The sequence below is a fragment of the Lichenostomus cassidix genome, chromosome 15, assembly GCF_008360975.1.
Source record: "Lichenostomus cassidix isolate B80296 chromosome 15, HeHo_3.0, whole genome shotgun sequence".
Taxonomy (NCBI): Eukaryota; Metazoa; Chordata; class Aves; order Passeriformes; family Meliphagidae; genus Lichenostomus; species Lichenostomus cassidix.
In genome coordinates, this window is record NC_139496.1 from 3367192 (window position 1) to 3381611 (window position 14420).

A 14420-nucleotide genomic window follows, 5' to 3' on the forward strand; every position below is an offset into this window, starting at 1 on the left:
TCTGGATTTATTATAAATAGGCATTAAGTAACATGAATGTATTACATTTGCATGAAAATATGGGCCTGATTCTCCAGCTTACCCCAGAGATTTTTTTTTTTACATCCATGGGATGCTCCCAGGTGGGATCTCAGCTCAGAGCCAGTCCAGCTCTGACCATCCCCTGCAGCCCCTGTGAACCAGACCTGGTGAAACAGAGAAATCATTGCTGGAATCAGGAAAAGTTTACACGGCTTGCACAGATCAGAATTCATCCCTTAAAATAGTATGAGGAGTTTTAATTAGCCCCCAGATCTGCTGCTGAAGGAATAATTTCTCCATGTCAATCAGCGCTAAATGTACTTGTTAAATCAGGCAAGATGGGTTAAGTTGAAAATTGCACAGAAAGTCACTTTTCTTCTGTTTCTCCCAGAAGCTGGAGACTTTTTGGATTCAGATGTTATGGACAATCTCATCCTGCTCCAAATACTGTTCTGCTGAAAGGTCCATCCAGACAATGAAGTCACCCTCACTGAGAGCACGCCTGACAGTTGGGCATTGTTTGGGTGAAAATAGTCCTCTTTAGTCAAATCAGTGCTTCTGCAATGAGGGAGACAGACACAGACTCTACCAAATCAGAGCCCTTCTGAATACTTTAATTTACTGACTTGTTCATGGCTAAACAATTGAGAATTGCTCCATGGAGAAGAACACAGAAAGGACAGACAATACAGGCTGTATTTTAAGGCTGGACTAGTCCAAGCCTGGGGAAAACAAGATTTTGAGCCTCATTGTTTCTGGAAGAATAACATTCACCCCTGCACCTCTACCTTTTTTGGGAACTGGAGGTTTGGCCCTTTTTCTGCTGAGAGTGAAGAGATGTGCAGTGCAACACAGCCAGGGCCACTGGGACTGAGTGACAACCTCACCCTTGGAGAGGCTGTTGTCATTATCCCACAGAGCTGTTGATCATGCAGGAACAGCAGGAGAAGCTCTGGGAGCTTCCCCCAGCCCTGGTGGGATCCTCAGGCTCTGCTGCCTTCCCAGCACGGCTCTGCCCTCGGTTGTGATTTTCCTTATCAAACACCACATTCTGCTTTCTGCCATGAGTATGATTTCCAATTAAATGCCTCCTCAGAGCCTGTCTGGCTGGGAATTAGCCTGGAAAGTGGTGGCTGGGCTGTTAGCTCATCAAAGTCTCCTGGATAACGGGGAGGTGCTGATGCTCTGGTCAGGGATTTTGCTCGTGGCTTTGAACTCGCCGCAGCCCTGAAAACTGGGACAGGCTGCCCTTTGCTCACCTTCAGCACTGGTCTCTTCCCCTTCATCCCACAGCTGAGTAAGCAACTCCAGGGCTGCAAAACTCAGCCCCCGTGCTCCTGCCCTCCAGGGATCTCAGGGTTTGTAGAGTCCCTGGGAAGGAGCTGGCCACGCGCTGCAGCTTACAGGGAATGGATTATCACGGCTCTTATGACTCAGTCCACAGCTCCTGTGTGATTCCCTGCATGGCAAGGAGAGAAACAGGCATGAAGCCTCAATCTGTCCCCTAATCAGCCACCTAGCTGGTCCCCCAGCATCCTTCCCCAGTTTGGCAGTGCCAGTCGTTTGCTGCTCTGGCTGCCAAGGGTGGTGGCAGTGATGTGGTGATGGCCCACTCATGAATAAAACATATAAAAACCATGCTGGAAACCCAGAGAGCCACTGGAAAGGATGGAGAGGGAGTGGCAGAAATGATCCCAAAGCACTGCTGGGGATGGTAAACCCCTGGCTGCTCCTGTTGGAGTAAAAGTCTTTGAATTCCGGGTCATAGGTCAATTCCAAATGAGGGTTTCTCTTTGCTGTGGACATCAGCCAGGGAGGTGTTGGAGAAAGTGCTTCAGGGCTGCTTTTGGGGCATGGAAACCTCTTTGGTCCACATAATGTGGGGTCCCAGCAAACTCCTTGCTTGATCCATCTTGGTGATCCAGGGAGCATCCATTGTGGTGATGCTGCCATGGCAACCAGGCCAGCGATTGTTCCACAGAACCTGGGGCAGTGCAGGGTGGGACTGAGATCAGTTCCCTTCTAGATTCTCCTCTCTCCTGAGCTTCCTGCTGGAAATAGGTGTTGATCTTTGGGAATACCCCACTGCCACCGTGGTTCTGTCTCCTGGCTGGAGAGGAACCTCAGTGCCCTGTGTGGGGCTGAGCAGTGTCAGGGGACACAGGGGGACACAAAGGGGTTTGGTGTGGCTGCTGGGGACCAGCTCTGGGGGTAAGGGATGCAGGGTCCACTCTAGTGCCCTCCTGGCATCAGTGGGCCAGGGGGGGCTGAATCCAGGTGTTCTGCAGGGATTCTACCCACTGGCACAGGGTGGGGGGGACTGGCCTCGCTGGAATTTCTATGGAAACCCAGGTACTGAACGGGCTGGAACAGCTCAAACCATCTGTTCCTCCCCTACTTATAAAACTCGACAATTTCACGATGACATCACTAGAAGCGCTCTGCTTTCATTCCTCTCGCAGCCATCTGTGATGGTTTCCTCATGTGCCAAACACGCGAGCGGGTGCTGAGGGATGGGCAGGAGGACACAGCCACCCCATTACTCCTGTCTCATTTCTTCCCTTGGAAAGCAATCCTGTACCCGCCGAGCTTTGCTTGTTCCCTTCCCGAGGCGTCTGCAGAGCAACGGGCAGAGTTAGACGGGAAAAATGAAGGTAAAAAAGGAGGATAAACAAAAGCTGAATGTCACAGGGACTGTGGAGGATCTGCTGTGGGGGTCTTACCTGTGGAAATGCACATCCAGCAGTGGGAGTAAGGTGCTGGGTACCTGTGGGGCTGCTTCTGTCCTCGCTGCTGTGCTGAGTGATAAAAGAGGTGACAACCTGCCCTCCTTGCTGGTGGAGGTCTCTCCCTGTCTTGGAATTGAGGTGCTGGCTCCACCTCAGCCAGCACTGTGTGTTTTGGGTGGGGATGGATATCTCAGGTGCCAGAGGAGGGCTGGAGCTGGTGATGCCCCTCACCCTGACCAAACCCTCCCTCCCTGTGGCAGAGGAGAGAAGCCTCGGCGAACCAGGACCCTTCGGAGCTCACTGCAAGACAGAAGGACCAAATGGCTAGGAAGGACATCAGGCAGCTGCAGACCCATTTCCATCACGTAGCCTCCAAGAGGAAATTCTACGATGCTGATATCTGGCGGCAAATACAGGCTCAGGAGTGAGTACAGCTCTGCTTGGGAAGTTCCTCCATGCTGAGATCAGATTTATAGAATTCCATAGGCAGGGACACCTTCCACTATCCCAGGTTGCTCCACACCCTGTCCAACCTGGCCTTGGACGCTTCCAGGGATCCAGGGGCAGCCACAGCTTCTCTTTACCACTCTCTGAGTAAAGAATATCTTCCTAATATCTCATCTAAATCTCTCATCTTTTAATTTAAAACCCTTCCCTCTTGTCTTATCACCATCTAAAAATGTAAAAATTGGCTCCCTTGCTTCCTCTTTTTTATAGAGAGTTCTGGGGACCACAGTGCAGAGATGGGGAGGAATTAGGACTTGTCCTGGCAGACAGGATGTGCTAAATGTTATTTATTATTCCATTTTTGCAGAAAAGCAATAGATGACCTGAAGCAAGAACACAGACATGTCACAATAATGCTGAGCCAGTTCTACACCCCAAGAAATGTGATCTTGGAAAACAGAAATCGTATGAAGCTCCGAAGCCTTTTGCAGACCAGAATGAAGAATGATGCCTTGATCAAAGAAAGAAAAGCGAGGATAGCTGACCTGGCCAAGCAGGTGAGAGCATCTGGAGTGTTCCCTGCCTGAGCACAGCTGGGCAGAGTCACAGAGTGAGACGTGTGGCTGAAACTCCTCGGTGTAAAACACATTTAATTCAGGCCTTGGAATATTCTTCCTGGCAAGTGACACACAACAATGACAAATGGGTAGAACCAGATTCCCAGTCAAGCCAGCAGCACTGACTGGAAAAGTGAGGTTGGACTGAACCTCATTGTCCCACCAGTCCCTGAACCTCTCTGTGCCAACACACACCAGCCTGGGGCCACAAACATCCCTCTCCTTCTCCCTTCACTTTTTTTATTCCCCTGAAAAAGAGGCAAAACTGGAACGTGTTTGCTGTCTGAGATGTGGCAAATAGAGGAGCAGCAGCATCCAGGGGATGCCCCATCCCTTCTCCCGAGGACATTCTGGCTGGATTTGGGGAAAAGTGGGGCTATGGCAGTGACAGATCCCTTCAGCCTCGTGCTCTGAGCCAGATGCCCATGCTGGAAGGGAGGGAATATGCTCAGACAGTTTGTGCTTGCTGGAGGTGCTGCAGAGCTCTCCCAACAGGGTTAGCTTTCAGTCAGGGATGATAACTCTGACTTACCTGAGTCATCTCTCCCCCACCTGCCCCCCGCTTTGCTGCTCTCCAACTGCTTCCCTCTTCCATGGATTTATTTCCTCTGGCAGCTCCCCACTTCTGGCAAGAGCTTCCCTCCACTCATTCCCAGGCTGGACTGCACAGATCTCTGCCTGGCCAGCACAATAACCCCAACAAAACCTCATCCCCACTGCCTCTTCCACTTTACAGAGTGCTGTTATGCCATGTTCAACACCTGCTGGAGCTCCTTCCAAAAGCAGCTGTGCTTCCTTTGTGACACAAAAGTAATCCCATGCCCAGTTACAGTTTATGTTTCTGCAGGTGCAGGATGGGATCCTTTGGGATTAAAGCTGCTCCTATAACTGCAGCTCATTAATGACATGGTTGATGCAGTTCAGGTCAACAGAGGGGATTTTCTTTGGCTCCAGGTCCTGACAAGGATCCAGAATGTAGGGGTGGAGATTATACTTCCTGGGTTTTTATTGTGTGTGTGTGCAGGTTGTAGAGCTGGAAAAACAGATCGTGAAGCAGAGAAATATAACCTGGAGGGTGTTGGAGGAAAAGAGTCACAAACGCCTGCAGAAGAGGATTGAATTACTGGAGTTGAATCTAAGTCATGTAAGGAAACATTTTGGAGACTTTTGGACAACACCTATGGGGTCACACAGGAGCCTGGGACCTTTTTGCTCAGGACAAAAAGCGGTGTAAATGTGTTTGGTTGACACAAGCTGCATAAAGCACCTGGCTTGTTCCCCTGGCCTGATCATTCCCAGAATATCTCAAAGGCTCCTTCAGGCTCGGTGACCCAAATGCAGCACTCGTGCTGTGCCAAGAAGCCTGAAGGTCTGCACCTGCTCCGTGATCAAACCAGGCTGCCTGGAGCCACCTCACCTTGGACAGTGCCAGCTCCAGGTCTCTGTTGAGATCGACCTGGTCCTCTGTTGCCTTTCCTCTCTTGGGGAAGGGGATATCTCAGGGTCAGCTTCAAACCTCTTGGGTTGTGTTTGACCCTGCCCCAGTCAGGGATTTTTATCAGAGAGCTGACCCCCCCCCAGTCCCCCACTGATCCCAAATATTTTCCTTTGCTCTCCCCAGGTCACTGTCCAATACAACACTATCATGACCAGAAACAGCAGGCTCCGAGAGGAGAATAGGAGCCTGCAAATCCAGAAAGCCATTTATGACAACTACTACTTGAAGATGGAAAAGAAGCTGGTTAGGAAGAATAAATTGTTGACCGCTGTCACCGAGCAAGCCACGGAAGACTACGAGCAGTGGTAGGTGGCCTTGTCAGCCCTCTGGGCAAAAATTTGGGCTGATGGGAACCTCCAGGGAGTTTTATTCCACCTGTCCCAGATGTTTTTTTGGATGGGGTGAATTGCCCTGTGGAAGAGTCTCTTTTCTCAGTCCACCTGAGCTGGGTGCAATGCCCGAGTACAAAACCCCAGCAAAAGCTGTGTTAGTTTGCTGCTGGCCTTGGGTTAACATCACTCCATCCAGATGAGAGCTGGGAATGGGCACAGCATCATGGTGGGTGGGGCAGCTCTGGCACGGGGATGGCCAGGAATTCAGAGCCTCATACATCCCCGAGGTGTGAGTGGTGCTCTCTGCCTGCAGGATGGACGACCTGGCGCGGATCTCGGACATTCGGGAAGTGCGCTGCAGGGAAACTGTCCAGTACAACATCAAGGTGCTGGAGAGGAAGTGTGCCCTTCACCAGGAGACCAGGCTGAAGAATTTCTTCCTCGCCAAATGTGCAGACCTCTCCCACTTGAAGGAGCAGGCCAAAGCGAGAGAAGGTAGCAGAGGAGGATGTGTGTGATTGGGACCCCAAACCCAAAATGTGCAGAGCTGATGGAGGGGCTGCTTATGGTGGTTTATTGAATTGCACCCCAAGGGCAGAGCCCCTGCCCTGACCACAGCTTCACCCAGGAAGCAAAAAAAAAGGCTGAACTGGGATAACAGAGGGAGACTGAGTGTCTTGGGGTGCTCTTGGGACAGGGAGCTGCTCCTGTGTGCAGCCATATCTCCTTTTATCAGAGAACCACACAATGGTTTGGGTTGGAAAGACTTTAAAGCTCATCTAGGTCCATCCCCTGCCATGGCAGGGACAACTTCCACTGTCCTGGGTTGCTCCAAGTGCTGTCCAGCCTGGCTTTGGACACTTCCAGGGATCCAGGGGCAGCCACAGCTTCTCTGGGCAACCTGTGCCAGGGCCTCCCCACCCTCAGAGGGAAGAATTTCTTCCTAACATCTAATCTAATCTAATAATTCTGTCCTCCTGGTGGGTGATCCCATGGTGTTTGCTCCATTCCCATGAGATCCCTGATATTTTCCTGGAGAAAGAGGCACCCTCTGCCCCTCCAGCGCTGCTCCCTCCTGCCCCAGCACTGCACCAAACCCCACAGCACTGCAAGGAAGGCTCAGGGAAGGTCAGCCACAACTCTCTGTCTCTTTCTCAGCCTTTGAGGCAGCTGAGAGGGCCAAGAGGAGCCAAAAGGAGATCTATGAGGTGGCCTACAATCGTCTGCTGGAGCTGACAGATGGAAACATCGATGATTTCTTGGAGGACTTCCTCGAGAAGGACAGGAGATTCTTCATCCTCTTCAGCTATGCCATTAGGCTGAATGTCAGGAATGTGGGTCTCAGGCAGAGGATCCAGGAGATCCAGGTCTGTTCCAGGCTCTTCCTTTCCCCCTTCTCCAGGCAGCGATTTTGGGTTGGGGTAGGTTTGTCCTCTGCTGAGTGTCCAGCATCACTGCCCACAGTGGGCACGGGCGGGATTAGGGGGATGCAAAGGAGCAGCCAAAACGGCAACTCGGCTGTGTTCTCAGAGCTAAACGTGTCTCAATGCTGCCACCGTGTACCCAGCAAAAATACTGCAGCGTCCCGCAGAGCCAGCAGCTTCCTCCAGCAGTGTGGGGCTGCCTGGAGCGGGAAATGGGGTTATCCATCCCCTGCTTTCCCGCCTGGGATGTCCCCAGGGCTGAGAAATGTCCCCAGCCTCCCTCTGGCACGGCAGGTAGGATTCCATCAGTACCCCCCCACCCGTTTGTGTGTCCACAGGACGATATGATGGCCATGACAGAGGAGCATAAACAAGCAGAGACAAGCCGGACTCAGGTCCTGAAGGAGCTGGAGGTATGGTGGCCATGAATTCCCTCTGGAAGAGCAGCACATCCCTGTCTGTCCCAGCACTTGTCCTAGGGGGTCTGGAGCCTTGAGTCTCCCTCACTGGAGACACTCAAGAACAGTCTGGACACAATGGTTTTCCCTGTGCTCTGAGCTGACCCTGCCTGAGCAGAGGTTGGACCACATGATTCTGTCTCCAGATTGAAACTGGGCAGCAGTGGGATCAGAGAGGGACAGTGTGACACCTGGCAAAACCTTTGCTGACAGGCACAAATAACAGAGACCACCGAGGAAGCCAACTGGTATGAGAGCAAATGCAAGGAGAGCAGCAAAGCCCTGGGACAGATCCAATCCCGCATGGAGACCCTCCTGAAGGACATGGAGTGTGACACTTCAATGATGGTGAAGCCTCTTGGGGAGAGCTTGGTGCCAGTTTTTGGTAGGTCAGGGCTGCCCATCTTCCTGTGCCATGTGCCCTGGTCTGTGTCTCTCCACCACTTGTGTTTTAATTGAGATTTTTTTTGCCCCTTTTGTCACCCATGTGTGTCCCCAAGGTGAGTTTGCAGTGCCGAATTCCCAGCAAATTTGGGAGCTGAGTTGGATGTATAAACATCCCAAATCCCCATCTTGGCTCTGGGAGTTGAAGCGAGGTGGGGGTTTGCCTCTTCTCCCAGCAAGATGACAAGAGGAATTGCAAGAGGGGAGGTTCAGGTTGGATATTAGGAAAAGTTTCTTCAATGAAATGGTGGCCAAGCGTTGGAACAGATCCTCCAGGGAAGGGTTGGAGTCTCCATCCTTGAAGAGTTCCAAAAATAAAATGGATGTGGCACTTCATGGTGTGGTTTGGCAGGTGTGGGATATTTGTTTGAAGGTTGGACTTGGTGATCTTGGAGGTCTGTCCAAGATTCAGAGGGGACCAACCTTAAGGACTCTGTGATTCCATGATTCCATGACCCAGCCTTTGCTCCCCTGACCTTGGGGAGTCAGGCTGGCAGCCAGGGCTGGGTTTGGGCAGGCTCCTGGTGTGGGGACACTGCGGGACACTGCTCCTTCCCACCCAGGCCCCGTGGAGGACAAGATCAAGGAGTTCCTGCTGAGGGAATCCCTGCTGCGCTACACCTCCATGGACCGTGAGGAACGCTCCCAGGCCTTCATCAGCCCCCTGCAGGGACCCTCCAGCCTCCTCTGGGTCATGGACAGGGCCAAGCTCTGCCCACCACCCCCCAGCCTGGAGAGAGCTGAACTCGAAACCGGTGAGCAGGGAGGAGGGAGAGAGGCTGTGGCCAAACAGCAGCCATTCTCCAATTCCCCCATGGCTGCCACATGTCCTTCCCAATCCATCCCAACCAGCCTGCCCTGCCCCACCGGGTGTGTGAGGCCTGTAAAGCTGTGTATTATGGGCTGGCCACTCTCTTGGGCAGGGGAAGAGCCTCTGGACAGGGATCAGCTGCGTCGGCTCGTTACCCAGAGGCACGAGGAGGAGCTGGCCAAGCCCCAGAGCTCGGGCAGGAAGAGGAGGGGACTCACATCACATAGCCTAGAAGAGACGGATTAAAGAAGCAGTTTTTCATTCTCGAGCTTCTGCGTCCTGGACATCATTCCATCTGCCTTCCCTGGGAGGAGCCCAACACCTTCCACAGGCTTCAGGACCTTGCCAGATGATATTTTGGTGTGGCTTCATCCACAGCTGGGGGGCAGGATCAGCTGCTCTAGCACGGGGTGACATCCCTGTCACACAACCCAACAGCCAGAGATGGGGACCATGATCCCAATGCTGCTCCGTGCCCGAGGACAGGGCCTGGGAAACAGGGGATGGATGTGCTTGCAGGATATTCCCTGCTAAGCTGGCAGAATCTGACAGCTCTCTGCTGCCTACAGTAACTCTGAGCTCAGCGCTGGCCCTGGACACACACACCACACAAACCAAGCACTGCTGGATTTCCTCTTGCCAAAAGGCAGTTTAATGTGGATGCCATTCCCGTGCCAAATTCCCAGGCACATGCCTCTCCAGGGGAAGAGGAAAGGGAACCCCCGTGTGACCTGGGGAGAGGTGATCTTGCAGTGCCAGCCCTGAGCCTGGCCTAGTCCTTCTCTTCGCCGTGAGTGATGACATGGACCAGGTTCTTGTAATCCAGGTTGCCAGACATGTCCGGAGGGAAGGCTGCGAACATCTGATCGATCTGCCGGGGTGAAAAGGTGGCATGGGAGGGGTTTGGGACCGGGGCTGGGAGGAGGGATGGGGTTTGTTGGGATGGAGGGTGTGGGATGCTGGCAGAGGGTGGGAAGGAGCTCCTACCTCTTCCTGGGAAAACCTCTCTCCCTGCGTCATCAGCATTTCTTTGATGCTGCAAACAGGAGAGCATAATGAGCACAAGGGAGGTTCTTGTGGTGACATTGCCCCTCACCCCCCTGCCCCAGCTATCCCTGCACTCACTAGGCAGATTTCAGGCCTTTCCCCTCTGGATCAAACACCTTGAATGCATTCAGGATCGTCTCCTCCGGGTCGGCACCTGCAGGTGACAAAGCCATGGAGATGCTGAAGTAGGAAGCCAGCTGCAGCCTCGTGCTTCCCCCAGCCTTGGGGGAAAGATGGGGGGCAGAGTGGAAAGTGGGGTCCCTGCAGGAATGCTGACCCTGCAGCTGGAGTTTGGAGTGAAGCTGGTGGCATGCAGAGGAGCAGAGAGCAGGCGGTGTCGCCGCCGCTCCGGCATCCGGCATTTATCTAATCTGTGGAGTGTATTTATAGAGCTCCAGGCACAGCCCCTGGGGCCCTGGGAGCTCTTGGAGATCTGCAGGGGGCTGCATTCCTTGGGTTAAGTGTGTGATTCAGGGTGCAGCCGGATGGGATGGTGGGTTAAATTCTGGCTGTAGCCAGGGTGGCCACTGGTGGCATTGCTGGTGTCAGCAGGTCCTGCAAGAACTCCTGTCCCCTCTTTCTATGGGGACAGCAGCAGCATGGCCATCTGGGTTTTGTAAAGGGCTGGGGAAGCTGGTTTTTTGATGGAGACCATCTGATACCCCCCAAAATGTTGGGGTGATGTGGGATGAGATCTGGATCTCTGGACCTAGGGATGGTTGGCATTGCAAATCAGCAGGATTTGGGGCACAGGGATGCCACTGACCACCACTGACCACCCTCCAGCTCCCCAGGTGTTCTCTCACCCTTGAGCTTCTCCCCAAACATGGTGAGGAACACGGTGAAGTTGATTGGGCCAGGTGCCTCCTTTATCATCTCATCGATCTCCTCGTTTTTCACGTTCAGGCGCCCTGGGGAGAGCAGCTTTGGGTCAATGGTGGGTCTGTGTCCAGCTCTGCGTGCTGGGGGCTAAAAATACACACCACAGGACCCTTCCCTGGGGGCTTTTCCCCCACTGGAGGGAAGTGGCACATCTCTGGGGAGCAACCTCTGACAAGGAATGGAAGTAGAAATAGTGAGGTGGGAGAATCATCTCCAGCTCTGGCTTCTCAATTTCCAGGATCATAGAAAAGAGGGATGCGAAGGGCTGAGCTGTGCTGCTTCCTTCCCTCGTTGCCCCATGGATCAGCCTGTTTCAGCCCTCTTTGGAAGTTGTTTTGGCTCAAGACCACCAACTCTGGGGCTCTCTCTGTCCTTTTTCCTGAGGCTGGGTTGTCCTTGGAACCCCCCTGCCCCCTGCTGATTCATGCTGACCTCTGATGGGAGAGCCAAACTCACAGCCTCCCACAAATCCCCTAAATCCCCTTAATGCCCACACCCCCCTGGGATGCCGTGGGATGGGCACAGCCAGGTGCTTCTGAGCAGGGAAAAGCCAGGGAGGGTTTGACTATGTAATCCAAAATATTTGTGGCTCTGGTGCCAAGGGGATAAACCAGAGCTGCTGTGGGAGCTGCTCTGGGTTACCCATGAGGGATCTCCCGGGCTTGGGTTTGGATCAGGAGGGTTTTGGCAAAATGGGAGATGAGGTTAACAACAGGTGCTTCGTTAAATGAGAGTTCCCTGCTCATTTCCCAATGAACAGGTCTAATTTGGGGGAGGGGGAGCTGCTGAGAAGGGTCTCACCCAGGGCAGCGAAGGTGTCTCTCAGATCCGCCTTGTCGATGAAGCCATCCCGGTTCTGATCCATGATGGTGAATGCCTGGAGCCACAGGAGGAGGGCAGGGAGCACGGGGAGAGGGAGAATTGTCAACCTTTGCAGAGGCTTTGATACCTTTCTCCTTCTCCCCTCAGCCTGGATGGCACAAGAACACTTTGAGCACCCCGAGGATGGGCTCTGGGGACCTCACCCACCCTAATCCTGCACAATCCTACACCCTGGGGTGACAACAACCCAAACCCCAATGCTGCACAAACCCTTTCCTTGGCAAAAGCCCTCTCACCCCAGCATGACACCAGGGACAGCCTGAGCCTTCAGCTCCTCCAGCTAGGGCCAGTTATCCCTGAACTGGAATCTGCACAGCACCATGTGCAGATGGGGAGCAAGCTAGGAGATGTTCTCCAAGCTCCCCTGGGTGCTGCAGGCTCCTCTGCGGGATTCAGGCTCCTTGGTAGGTTGGAGGCAATGCTGATTTCACAGTGTCACTGAGTTGTTATTCTCACTTTTAAAATAAAACGACCCAAACCCGGCTGTGCTGCCTCCTGGTGTGAACCAGCTGCCACTTGAGAACACCAAGGAAAGAGCTGAAGGTCACATCACATCAAGGACCCTCCGTCCTTCCCACCAAACCCACCTACCTCTTTGAATTCCTGGATCTGGGCCTGCTCAAACATGGAGAAGACATTGGAATTAGCACCTTCAATCCTCTTCTTGGCTTTCTTGGGTGCCTGCGGGGGTCCAAGTATGTACCATTAACTCACTGGCTTTTTATGGGGTGGAATAAAAGTGTGAAACTGCCCTATTCTTAGTCGTGACTCCTTCATGGTAGCTCTGGGCTGGGGCTTTCTTCCCTAGGGGTTTTGTGGTTTCCTGCTGCAGCTCTGGGATGGTGAGAGGAATTAAGATTTCTGCTTAAATTAGAGCTGCTGGTGAATTTAGCCAAACAGGTCCAAGGAAAGATGAGGAGTGAAATCCCTTCTCCCAGTGGCAGGTAAAAGGGTGAGCACTGGGGTGAGATATCCCCGTTGGAACCCTGGCTTTGGGAGCACTGCTGAGCTTGCACACCAGGGTTGTGGCCAGTCAGTGCTTCCTTACCCTGCTGTACAGATATTAAAATGTGGCTTAATTAAAAACCTGCCTCCTCCTGCACTGAGGCTTGAAACAACCAGAAATGGGTCAATGTGTGTTTTAAAGAGGACTGTAGAGCCCCTCACTGTCCCACCCTGCCCATCTTCCCTCATTCCAGCGTCCATTCCTGCAGACATTTCCTCTCGTCGGGAGGAAGGTTTTGGGGGGACAAAACGGCCCTTCCTCTCACTGCATGAAGGAAGGGAAAGGAGAAAAATGGCATTTGGACCCCCAAACCCTCTGCCGTCATTCAAAAGCTCTGCTAGCACGGGAGACACCTCCCTGTTCCCTGTGGGATCCTGCTGATCCAGCCAGATGCTCCCCAATTTGCTCACCCCTTTTCCCGGGCAGAAAAGAACCTCAGCCTTATCTCCCTGTTGCCTCCACCACTCTCTGCCCATTCTGCTGAAAAATAATGGCTTTTGTCTCTTCCTGCCGGAGTTTTGGGCTCTCGGTACTCACCATGGCTTCGCTCAGCCGCCGATGTCGCTGTGAGGGATGTCCCGGAGGCACTCCCTCCCTCCCCCCGGCTGAAACAATAAATACACCCCCCTCGGGGTTAAAAATAGCCCCATGCCCACTTTTGGCTGTAATAGGTAAGTTGGCTGCCCCCAGCCCTGTTGTCTCTGCCTTCCTCCGTCCCTCTCTGTCTAATCTGGAATAGCAGCTTGTTGTTGTCAGCGGCTGATGCGACATGTGAGCCCGGCAGGGTTTCAAGGTTAACCGAGTGCTGGGTGGCCCTGAGCTCCCACACTGGGGATGCTGAGCCGGGACTGCACGGGGACAAGCTCACCTGCCTTTGTCACTCGGGCTGGCGCCGGGACAGCAGGGAGGGGTTGGCCCCAGGGGACCCCCAGCTACAATCCTGGTGGATGTTTTCTCTTGGAGCTTCCAGGCGTCTTTGAGAGTTCTGCTGCCCCATGGCAGCGTTGGCACGGCATAGCCGGGAGCTGCTCGGAGGCAGAAGAACCCAAGGGTTCCATCCCTTGGGATGCTCCAGGAGCATCCAGAGCCTGCTCGTCCTCTCTGCGGCAGAATGGGGAACAATATCGCCCTGCAGCCCCATCCCGGAGCTCTGGGGCGAGGCCGGGGGCGGATGCTGAGCTCCCAGAGCCGGGCAGGCACGAAGGGCTCCTCTCTCATGTGTCACCCCCCACCCAGGCACCTGTCACCCACTTAAGCCAAACATTTGCTCTCCCTGGTCCCGGTGGGACACACGCATTTAACTCTCTCCACCCCGGGGACACATCGGGTAGCAGCCGGGAGTGATGAGAGTCACACTGCCCGGACACTCCGGCTCAGAATTCCCTGAGAAACAGCCAAGGCGCCCACGGGCAGGCAGGCAGCAATCCCAAAAAACCTCTTCAGTGCCTGTTGCCCTTGTGGAGCAGCACTGGTGGCTGCCAGGACGGAACTCTTGGGTTGTTCCCTTTTGTCTTCGGTATTTTTAGCCTGTTCACTTCATCTCCCCTCGCTGTCGCCTTGCCCGGGATGAGACCGGAGGCGGATGCTGGGGTGGCAATGGCGCTGGCAGCCCAAGGATGTCCCTCAGCCCCCAAACTCTGCGGTGCCTGGCGTGGCCATGGCCCGGTGGCCGCGGGGCTGGTGGCCTCGCTGCCTGGCATTGTCCCCTCGGCGTGCCGAGGAGGGCTGGGAACAAAAGGGATTGTGAAACCAGATCCCTGGAACTCCGGGCTCTGCCCAGACGCTGCCCTTGTTCTCCCGGAGGTCACAAATATCGTGTTTA

General features: G+C 53.8%; 2 protein-coding genes across 4 annotated transcripts; one reads left to right on the forward strand and one right to left on the reverse strand.

The window, feature by feature from the left end:
• Nucleotides 1-1960: 1960 nt before the first annotated feature.
• CCDC63 (coiled-coil domain containing 63) lies at nucleotides 1961-9642 on the forward strand. Of its 3 annotated transcripts, none has more exons than XM_085075541.1 (12): nucleotides 1961-2082; nucleotides 2484-2675; nucleotides 3011-3174; nucleotides 3565-3754; nucleotides 4839-4958; nucleotides 5436-5617; nucleotides 5958-6139; nucleotides 6803-7011; nucleotides 7407-7481; nucleotides 7740-7911; nucleotides 8534-8725; nucleotides 8894-9642. In XM_085075541.1, the coding sequence occupies exons 2-12, from the start codon at nucleotides 2670-2672 to the stop codon at nucleotides 9025-9027; spliced, it is 1626 nt and encodes a 541-aa protein (XP_084931667.1). In that variant the 5' UTR covers nucleotides 1961-2082; nucleotides 2484-2669; the 3' UTR covers nucleotides 9028-9642. The 3 variants fall into 3 exon arrangements, with proteins under 3 accessions (XP_084931667.1, XP_084931668.1, XP_084931670.1); XM_085075542.1 differs by having other exon boundaries at nucleotides 1980-2082; nucleotides 2592-2675; XM_085075544.1 differs by lacking the exon at nucleotides 1961-2082 and adding an exon at nucleotides 2102-2232 and having other exon boundaries at nucleotides 2592-2675.
• Nucleotides 9407-13209, reverse strand: MYL2 (myosin light chain 2). The gene is made up of 7 exons (XM_085075545.1): nucleotides 13136-13209; nucleotides 12184-12273; nucleotides 11512-11587; nucleotides 10635-10739; nucleotides 9907-9982; nucleotides 9769-9817; nucleotides 9407-9652 (listed from the first exon to the last, which is right to left on the reverse strand). The coding sequence occupies exons 1-7, from the start codon at nucleotides 13136-13138 to the stop codon at nucleotides 9554-9556; spliced, it is 498 nt and encodes a 165-aa protein (XP_084931671.1). The 5' UTR covers nucleotides 13139-13209; the 3' UTR covers nucleotides 9407-9553.
• Nucleotides 13210-14420: the final 1211 nt, after the last annotated feature.